The following is a 10243-nucleotide window of genomic DNA, read 5'->3' as shown; positions in this document are numbered from 1 at the left end:
TTGAAAAGTCAGGAATCAAAGTGACACAAACCCCAAACTATACGGACTATTTGTGTAATTCACCCAAATAAAAATTCAATACATTTTTCATATTCTTGTATATTTATTAATTTTTTTTACAAATATTTTACTTTTTATATACATCTAAGTAAGGTGCATCTAAAAAAATAAAAAACTTGATTAAAATTTTAAAAATATTTACTAAAAATAAAAAATAAAAACACAAAAAATAAAAAAACTCAATTTCTAAAAAATTGAATCCAAAAAATTAAATCAAACACAGTAAATGATTTTATAGTTCCAGATCTTGTTTGGAATTGAAACAAAATTAGATATATACGTCTATAATTTGTTCTTGTAGTAAATACTCAAGGAGTATTTTATTATATACACCCACATATCATTTGCACCTTTACTTACACAATTTTCTTATTTAGGCCTAGTTTGGGAAGATTAAATAAGTGCACTTTTTGACTTTTTATGAAATATAGGTTGGGTTTGAATTGGGTTTGAAGTGATGTGTTAGAGAGGTGATGTGACTTAAATAAGATGATATGACTTAAATAAAATAGTGACTTTTTGACTTTTTTCAATTATGCCAAACTTGACCTTAATGACAAATTTTCTAGTTATAAGGTACATATAAAGTGTACCATAATCTTCTCCAATACTCAAATATCTATCAAATGTTTATATACACAAGTTGTAACCCTAATGTAGCAAACATGTCATTGTATAGTGATAAAATTAATTCAAAACCATCATCTAAACAATTCTTAAGTTGAGAATAATATTTTCCGATTATAATTTGAAAGATGACTAGTTTTTTAAAAATCATAATTCCAAACTGAATTATGTTGTTTTGGTTCAATTTTATTTGTTATAAGACTTGATTTGCTTGATTTAGTATGGATTCAAATTTCATAGCACGGTAAATAATGATTTGGTCATTGATTTAATCCTAACTCGAACCAATCCAAACCATACTCAACTCTGCTTCCACCAAGGAGTCGGGTAGCACCATTCTCCCCATTAGGAGTGAACACATTGTAACGGTTTGATTCAATTCAGAAATAAATCAAGAACCAAATCACTACCTACCATTTCATTTGGAACCAAATCAAAATCTTAAAAATCCTAAAATCAAACCAAACCAAACCAATATATTGCGGTTCAATTTGATTTACAACCACGTTAAAAACCACATGATCATTCATAACATGATTACAAAATATTATCCACAATGTGCTCAAAAAATGAATATTTAAAACTACTTCTACAGCTCTACAAAAACACACCGAACAAAACTTAAATACTAATCAGGCACTTCAATATCTGAAGTAACAATATATATTATATATATAAATAGTCCAAATTGGTTCTAAACTGAAACAATAACTATAAAACCACAATTTGGCCTTGGATTAAACCAATTTGCAATTTTTTCAATTTTTTGCACAGCCCTAACCAATAATAAGTACACATCAAACCAAGGAGAGACTCAGCACACCTTCCAGCGGCATAATGACTTCAATAACCCAGTGGCAGCAGTGGTGGAGGTACCAGCAGCAACTGCATTTGGTCATTATTCATGGGCTTCACCTTTCTCCTGCCAAGAACCAGTTTACAAGTGATGCCAAGATCCAGTGTACAAGTGATGACCACCAATTGTCAGCAAGTGAAGCTGTCGTGGTCTCCGTCTTGAATTCAAAGCAAATTTAATGTTGAATCATCCCTCATGCATAAACAAATCATGGCAACGCCAAGTCAACATAGAGGTCGATATTGATTCAACAAGTCACAAAAACCACTTCGCTCAGAAGAAAGTGCTCCATGCCTTTCAATAACATGGAAAGAGAGTACTGCATTCCCATAATATATCCTTGCTGAGGCTCCCGGTTCTTTTGGTTTGCCAGAGATTAGACTTTCGTAAATTCAGCCTTACCACAAAGTAAAAGACAGGAGAGAGAGCTGGATAGGCAAACCACCCGCTGCAACCGCTACTTCCAAGAGCCAACTTGACACACAATCATTCAAACAATTTCTCATAATTTTCAGATTTTTCTAGAAAGGCTAGTTTTGGTACACAAACACAAAGGGTACATAAGATCTAAGCAAATATATACAGGGCACGAATTCTCTGTAAGCACAGAAATTAACAAGTAGATTCATGGATGCATTTTAACCGACCTTATGAATGACCTTAGAAATATTTCATTATCCAGGCCAGTATTCACTGCTCTACAACACAGAAACAACAACTGCGTTTAGGTAGGGATTTCTAGAGGGAAAGGAAAAGTCAAAACACATCCATGATCCAAACTTATATAGCATGTACTTAAGTTTTACCACAACGAACAATAATCTACTTAAAAGCAGGAAGACGTGAAATTGTACAAGAGGGTAGGATAGGACAGTGAATGCCATATTCTTAACTTTACTTCTGTTTTTCCTAAAGAGAAATGGCCTAATATACTATACAAATCAACCTCGGCAATGAAAAAGAAGCAACTCGTTCAATGAGATTATCTAATAATAAACAGCGTCCCAGAATCACTCTCATATAAACTGCAATTAAAACAACACAAAAGACCAACAAATTCAGAAATCCAGTGCCATTGAAAGAAAAATAGCCTAAAAATACACGGCTTTCCAAACAAAATTCACCTCGAAAAATTTCTCAAACACAATCAAGATAGCACTTCTTTCCACCTTATAGGGCATCAAACCAACCATAATTGCCACAAATAAAATCTGATTCCTTTTGTTCAAGAAATTACCAAATTGAAGAGAATGCTCACAATAAAGGCCCCAACTTGGGAAGAAATACTAAGCAGATTGCATGTTGCAGGACTAGCAATCAGCACCATTCTTACCTCCATGCACACTCCAAAATAGCATAGAGAAGTATAATTGCTATTGGTACAAAACTATTATATTTATCTTACTAACCATTCATTGTCTATAATAATCGTATTGAATGTGCAAAATTCACTATTTACAAAAGAGAATAGATGTTTCCAGAGACAATTAGATGCAACATGAACAACCACAACAATTAGGAAAACGGACAAACCACCCAAAGTGATATAAAAAGCTAATCTGTTAGGCTTGAGCACAATACACCAGATCACACCATTTGTAGGTCACTATTGAGGTCACCACACCGTCTTTATAAAGGAAAACATTCCCATGTCAGATATATGGTGGTGTGCATATCAGGTCGACTACAAATGAAGTTGTAGGGATGACCTTCCCACTCAGGGTAGCATTGCAGAGAATTATCTAAAAAAATGTTTTCAATGTTCTATTTCTATTTTTTGATAAGTAGATTTCCATCTTTTATGTCTCCTCCTTTTCCTCTTGCAATTTATTTTCTTTTTTTTAGGATGGAAGTTGGGTTGTTCACAATTCAAGGACGTCCTGTGTGTACTATTACATTACCTTACATCAGATTCAATAAATAAGTAAATAAAAAAGAAAACCACTATCTCCCTAAAAAAACTCGTCAGCAGAAGTTGGCAGGCCCACAAACAAACACAGATTGGAGTCATGCCTAGAACAATGATTTGATTAGAGGCACACAACCAGACAAAAAAGTTAACCGAGGTCAAATGAGTGCCAACAAATTTGAGAGGAGAATATTCAACCAGAATAAATGACATCCAACCTACAAGATTTCCACATAGCCACAAAATATAGACTCCTATCTCGTCCACGATACAAACATAATATCATTTATCCAAATTGTTTGGCGGAAGCACTAGTTTCTTAACTCCTGATTTCTTATCTTTTTGTTTCAATGTATAAATATATTCCATTCAAGCCTTCAACGCACCTAAAGGGGGCCACAACACAAACCATGTATAAAACATTAAAAAGAAAAAACAAAAACAAAAGAATCCATCTATCCAACAAATCCAAAAGCTTCCAAGTAGGGGGGGCTTTCCCTCCCTAAATTCTTCTTCACCCATAGCCAACAAACAGAGATCCAAGTGACACCTATACATGCATATGTATACATAATTTTACTTGCATGCTTGTAAACTACATTAATGTATGTATATTTCCTTAATAAATATAGCGATCTTGTCAGTGAACCTAAAAACAAGAAGTAATTACAAACACATACAAAGTCATTCCAACCATGAATGGAAAAATATCAAGCATTTAATAGATCATTAGAAGCAAGAAAACGAAAGAAATTTCAAGAAAGGCAAATAATGTCTCAACACCTATAACATTAACATTTATAATAAAAGAGCACAGATGACATATGGGTTCCTGAGAAAAAAAGTACACAGACTGTCTAACTAAACTACCAGCAATCATAAAGGACCCACATCTTAAGGAGCAGATGAAGTGAAGAAGTGCCAAAGTACAGCCAATCAAATTCATCAAGCCAGAGTTCAAATTGTCTGCATTCACGAAATCACCAGAACCACTAAAAGCAACTGTGCCCAACAAGCTGTCATACACCTGAACCCATTGAAAACTCAATTCATCAATCTACATCCAACAAGCAAACAGATGTCATGCTAGCCAAAAAGCAAATAGTCAAAAAGGTTAAGACATTCCTTGGACACATGTAGAATTAAAAAATCACAATATGTTTTTACACAAGACATTAACCTGAACAGAAGTCAAATCAAACATCCATAGAAAAAAAACTACCAGGCAAGCATAGCACCACAAACATCTTACCAAAATATAAGAGTTTACATTGAAGGGCAATGGAGCCACTCAAGATTAGGTTGTCATTTAATGAAAGACATAATATTACCCACCAAAACAATAATTACGGAGTAACAATAGAATTTAAAATCATAACGTTTGATCAAAGGACCCAGGTATCAAAATGTGATTCATTTATGAAGAAATGAACACCAGCTGCAATGTTTGGACATAAATAAATAAATCAAAGCAAAATCTACGCGTACAACACAAAAACAGAAATCAAAATATAAGCTCTTGGTCCCAAATACAAAAATGTCAATGCATTTTAGCAAACACTGGTGATGGCATTTGAGTGTCCATGCACAAATCAAAGAAATGAAAACAGAAACAACACTAATATTTGATTATAAAGAGATAAAAACAATTATACAAATCATACCACAATTCCAAGAAATTGCTTACCAGTCCAATCTGCTGAAATCCACAATATATTACAACACATAAGTTATTAAAAATAAGAATGACATGAATAAAGAAGGGGAAGAGAAGAGGATAGGAGGAAAGAAAGAAGACAGCTTCTCTGGGTTAGTATTAAATTTAAAAACTTAAGTTCAACTATTTAAAACATAAACTCACTGAAGAGAAGACCTCATAGCTGACGATTATAGATTATTTAGCCGAACAACCTTCATGCCAATCTGAAATCAAATACACCCTAGGACAATGTTGTCCTGCTAGAGTTACACTCTAAGATGTAATGTAAGAATTTAGTATCTCTGAGCCATTCAGCATGCTTAAAGGCAGCCAATTGCACATGCCCGACATGCACAACACAGCCATGATAGAACAGAATAAAGAAAACATAATAAAATCACTAAAGAAGGGTTTCCTACTTGCAACTTTTTATATTTTTTATGAGAGGTTTCCGACTTACAACTACAAAACTCAATGACGGATAGTAAGCTCAAAATCAATGTTCATTCTTGAAATGGTGTACTGAAAGTAGTCTACAAAAACCCTCACTGACCAGTTAAATTTAACTGGGCAGGAAGATCAAGCACTAAAAATAAACTTTTATTAGTAATCTTAACAACCATCCCCTAGAATCAAACAAGAAGAAAAATGATAGATGCATATATATAAAACTACTGTCACATAAATTTTATCCTGATTGAAGTCACTTATAATGAGAAGAAGCTCCATTTCATGCACGGTCTAAGTACAATCTAAGTGCCTCCAAGCCATGTAACATTTTAAAATCATCAAAGGGAAGGGGAAACAAACAAACAAACAAACAAAAAATAGCTTTTCAAATTATCCGATTCAGAGAATTCTTGATTCCATCCTATTTACTATTTTTTATTTTTGACAAGTAACTCAAATTATCAGACCAATTTAAGACTGAACCCAATTTGCAATTGGATCACCACTATTATGCAAAATACAGTTCCTAAATCAATTTTTTCCATCATAAATGAATCATGTGTACAAGAAGATAAATATAACTTGCACAAAGTTGGCAGGTCATAGACACATAAGCTCATCCAAAATCAAGTATGTTTTCCCTGTTCAGGCAGGTTGTAATCATACAAGCTCATTCTTAAACCAGAGACATGATTTTTCCACTCCAAGTTCAATTCAATATATTGTCTCCAATAAACTACCAAATACACTTCAAGAACTTTCCCTTTGCAGCTATATCATTTCATTTCCATATTCAAGCTGTCTTCCAACAAAATGAGACTAAAACAGTAAACAAGAAGGTACTATAAACCAGGAAGCATAGCCAGTACAGGGAATTCTTTATTTATCTTTAATTTTTTTTGATAATTAACATGAGTTACCTAATCAAATCTGGAATGGGCCCAATTGGTGCAGTTTTTTGCAAGCTAAAAGCTGATAATAAGAAGTATGAGGTAAAAGCACCTCTCTGCTTACTTCTCAATAATCAACTTATTTAAACTAGTTACCTCATAAGCGGTAAAATCAAACATCAAACATTCTGGAACTGTTTCCAAAAAAAAAAACCATACGCAGTTCTATAAGATGCACCAAATAGCCTCAATATACCCAATTGGGATCAAAGCTATTATGCAAATAATACACAGATTTCTTTTTTTTTTTTAGGTAGATTCAGTTATTTCACTGATTCTTCGTTCGGTTTGGCCAATTCAGACATTTATCATAAACGAATCATATGTACAAGAAGATAATATAACTTGGATACAAACTAGGCAGGTCATGGACATATAAGCCAATAAACAACCAAATAAACTTCCAGAATTTTGCATTTATCAGCAAATAAATAAAGGTAAACTACCAATAGGTCATAATAGTTGAACTCAAAGTTCTATTGAAAATAAGCCTTAGTAAATCATCGCTAAGAATAATTTTCTATGATGATTTATTGACATATCACTAAAAATTAACAATTAATGACTTTTTTTGTCACGATTTTTATAAATTGTCCTTAAAACTTACAATTAGTGACATTTTCTAGTGATAAATTTTTCAAACTATCGTTGAATGTTGAAAATTAGTGACTTTTTGTAACAATTTTTAAACCGTTGTTGAAAATTAACAATTAGTAACACGTTTTTTAATAGTATTTGATGAAAAATGTTATTAATTTTCACAAGACCTATTGGACAACAAGTCCACCTATTAGGACTTAAATGCAAGTCCCCCAATAAATAACATGAACATGCAAGATTACATGGCGATAACAGCTTCACAGCAGAGTAAAGAGCCACCAGAACAGTGGTATCACAGGAAATCAACAAGACCAACCAAAAAAACACCCCAGGCAAGTCCAGTATAAGGAAATTTTCGTAAATTTTAAGTCAAGTAAGAACAAGTTATACCCAAAGTTACAAACCAAACTAAGCCAAGCTTTGCCTTGCCTTGCCTTGCCTTGCCTTAAGTCCCATCAAATGGGATCGGTTACATGAATCCTTTTTCTCTATGCGACCCTATCAAAGGCCATTTCGTTAGTCAAATTGAGTAAACCCATATCTCTATTTATAACGCTAACCAACGTTAATCTAATCCTACCCCTACTCCGTCCCCTAACACTTCCATCTACCTTTACAGTATCGCTTTTCTTTACTACTGCCTCTGTTGATTTACGTTGAATATGACCAAACCACCTTAATCGATTCTTTCTCAACTTATCTTCTATTAGTCCTACTCCTACCCATTCCCGAATGCACTCATTCCTAATTTTATCTTATCTAGCCTTATTACACATTTACCTTAACATTCTCATCCCAGCCAGACTCATCTTATCTACATGTGATTTATTGGTTGCCCAACACTGTCTCATACAACATCGTTGGTCTAATAGCCGTTCTATAAAATTTACCTTTAAATCTAGTAGGTATTCGTTTATCGCACAGTACTCCAGACGCACTTCTCCACTTACACCATCCCGCCTTAATCCTATGGGCCACACCCACATTAATCTACCCGCTGTTGTCATAATCGACCCTAAATAATGAAAATGTTCACTCTTAGACAATTCTTGGTTGTCAATTTTCACTGCTTCTCTACTTCCATTGTTACTGTTAATAAATTTACGATCTATGTACTCTATCCTTAGTCGCAAAAAAAAAAAATCATGTGAAACACAATCATAACAAAAATAAAAAATAAAAATAACCAGAAACTGCACGAATCATAGAAGAAAACACGAAGACTGCACACCACCCTGAAGAAACACAATAATAATAACAACCTAACAAAAATAAAAATAAAAATGCAGCAATAGCATTCCACAACATGCCATTAACTATCTAAGAACGCAAATAACTCATATCAATCAGAATCACAGCAAGAGCAACCAAATTCTAGCATCAAAGTGCAACAGAGGCATTCGAAACTACAAAATCAAACCAATTTTAAATTATGAGAGTAATAAAAAGATACCTCAGTAGTATGGGAGGCCACCTTGGTACATTCCCCCAGGTGGAACTCTAGGCACCGGTGATGTCCCCGCTGTCTGATGGTGCTGGCTAGGATATCCAGATGATGACAAGCTATATTGCCCACCCTCCGGATAACCGCTCAAAGGCATCCCAGCTGAGCTTTGTGGCAACCTATACAATGAAGAACCACGACCGGCACCGCCCAAACCGCCACCACTGCCACCCAATCCTAATCCACCATACCCAGTTGAACCAGGCCCACCATAGTGAGAACCACCATAAGAACCACCCAACCCAGAACCATAACCACCACCACCACCACCAATTGATGAATTCAGAGGATTATGACCCATTGGCGGGCCGCCCGGTATTCCACCGGAAAACCCACCATACGAACCACCAGGACCACCACCATTGGCGGGCGCTGGGGCTGTGGGCATCCCCGGCTTCCCTTTCTTCCCTTCAATTGCCAATTTACAACTCAATTGACGTCCATCAATCGTCTTAATTGGATCAACAAGCGAAGCATTGGCAGCCTCAGCTGTCTTGTACACAAACAAAGCAAACCCTTTTGACTTCCCAGTCGCCTTATCGAAACCCAAAGGCCCTTCTTCAATCTCCCCATACGCTGAAAAATGCGCCAACAATCGATCCGCCGGCATGTCATACGGCACATTCGCCACATAAATCTTCCTCGCCGACACATCCGATGCCGAATTAGGGTTCAAAATCGGCCCGCCTTGGACTCCCGCAGAGGCAAGCTGAGTAACAGTCATTCGACCATCGATTTTCTTACTCGGCTCCTTCAAAGCCAACAAAGCCCCATCAACGTGCTTGAAAGTCACAAATCCATAGCCTTTACTCTTCCCTGTGGCTTTGTCGAGAATCACCACGGCCTCTTCGAGATCGCCATAGCCGGAGAAGAGAGATCGAAGCTTCTCCGTCGTGGTGTCCCAACCGAGGCCGCGAATGAAGAGCTTTCGCTGCGAGGGGTCACGATCGGCGATTGATCGGACGGCGGAGAGGACGTCGGGGTGTGAAACGACGGCGTTTAGGGCGATCTCTAGGAGCTGGGAATGAGTGAAGGGTTCGAAGATCTTGCGAGCGTCTTCTAGGGAAAGTTGGGTCGCTCCGGCATCGGAATTCGCCGGAAAATCGCCATTTTCGTCGAGCTTTCGCTTCTTGGTTAGGTCCATATATGATTCAGATACTGAATTTTAGCAAACCCTAGAAAAAAATCTGTGTATAAACCCTAGCTCGATGAGAGAGAGAGAGAGAGAGAGAGAGAGGTGTGTTTGCTCTGTAGAATTGGAGTGAGAGAGAAGACAAGCATGGGTCAATTTTTAGTGTTGGATATGGGCTTATGGGTAGGATGTTGGGTTGGCCTTTTAGAGGCTAGACTTCGAAGAATGAGCTTGGGCCTCTCCACTTGCATTATGGGAGATTTTATTCACGTAACAAGTTCAAAACCCAATTAATCCCAAAACAAAATACTTGCACCAATTAGTCCAACATATTTTTAATTGTTACCAAAAAATCTTTTTTTTTTTTTTTAATTTATAGACACTGTTCACATCTTACTACCGTCGGACTTCCGTTTAACGGTCGTGCAGAGACTCACCGGAATGTCTAGAATATTG

At 36.0% G+C, this 10243-nt stretch overlaps 1 protein-coding gene across 4 annotated transcripts; it reads right to left on the bottom strand.

The window, feature by feature from the left end:
- Positions 1-1308: 1308 nt before the first annotated feature.
- On the bottom strand, positions 1309-10020 carry LOC114256006 (UBP1-associated protein 2C). 4 transcript variants are annotated; one of them, XM_028195561.2, is made up of 2 exons: positions 8605-10014; positions 1309-2568 (listed from the first exon to the last, which is right to left on the bottom strand). In XM_028195561.2, the coding sequence occupies exon 1, from the start codon at positions 9797-9799 to the stop codon at positions 8606-8608; it is 1194 nt and encodes a 397-aa protein (XP_028051362.1). In that variant the 5' UTR covers positions 9800-10014; the 3' UTR covers positions 1309-2568; position 8605. The 4 variants fall into 4 exon arrangements, with proteins under 4 accessions (XP_028051362.1, XP_028051360.1, XP_028051358.1 ...); XM_028195559.2 differs by having other exon boundaries at positions 1309-2017; XM_028195557.2 differs by lacking the exon at positions 1309-2568 and adding an exon at positions 4222-4479 and having other exon boundaries at positions 8605-10020.
- Positions 10021-10243: the final 223 nt, after the last annotated feature.

This window comes from Camellia sinensis, chromosome 7 (assembly GCF_055761805.1).
Source record: "Camellia sinensis isolate YWXY chromosome 7, ASM5576180v1, whole genome shotgun sequence".
NCBI classification, from domain to species: domain Eukaryota; kingdom Viridiplantae; phylum Streptophyta; class Magnoliopsida; order Ericales; family Theaceae; genus Camellia; species Camellia sinensis.
This window is presented reverse-complemented; position numbering and strand designations above follow the sequence as displayed.

What these genes read in the sequence shown, in the direction of transcription:
- LOC114256006 (XM_028195557.2), bottom strand. Translation starts at nt 9,799, where the DNA reads ATGGACCTAACCAAGAAGCGAAAGCTCGACGAAAATGGCGATTTTCCG.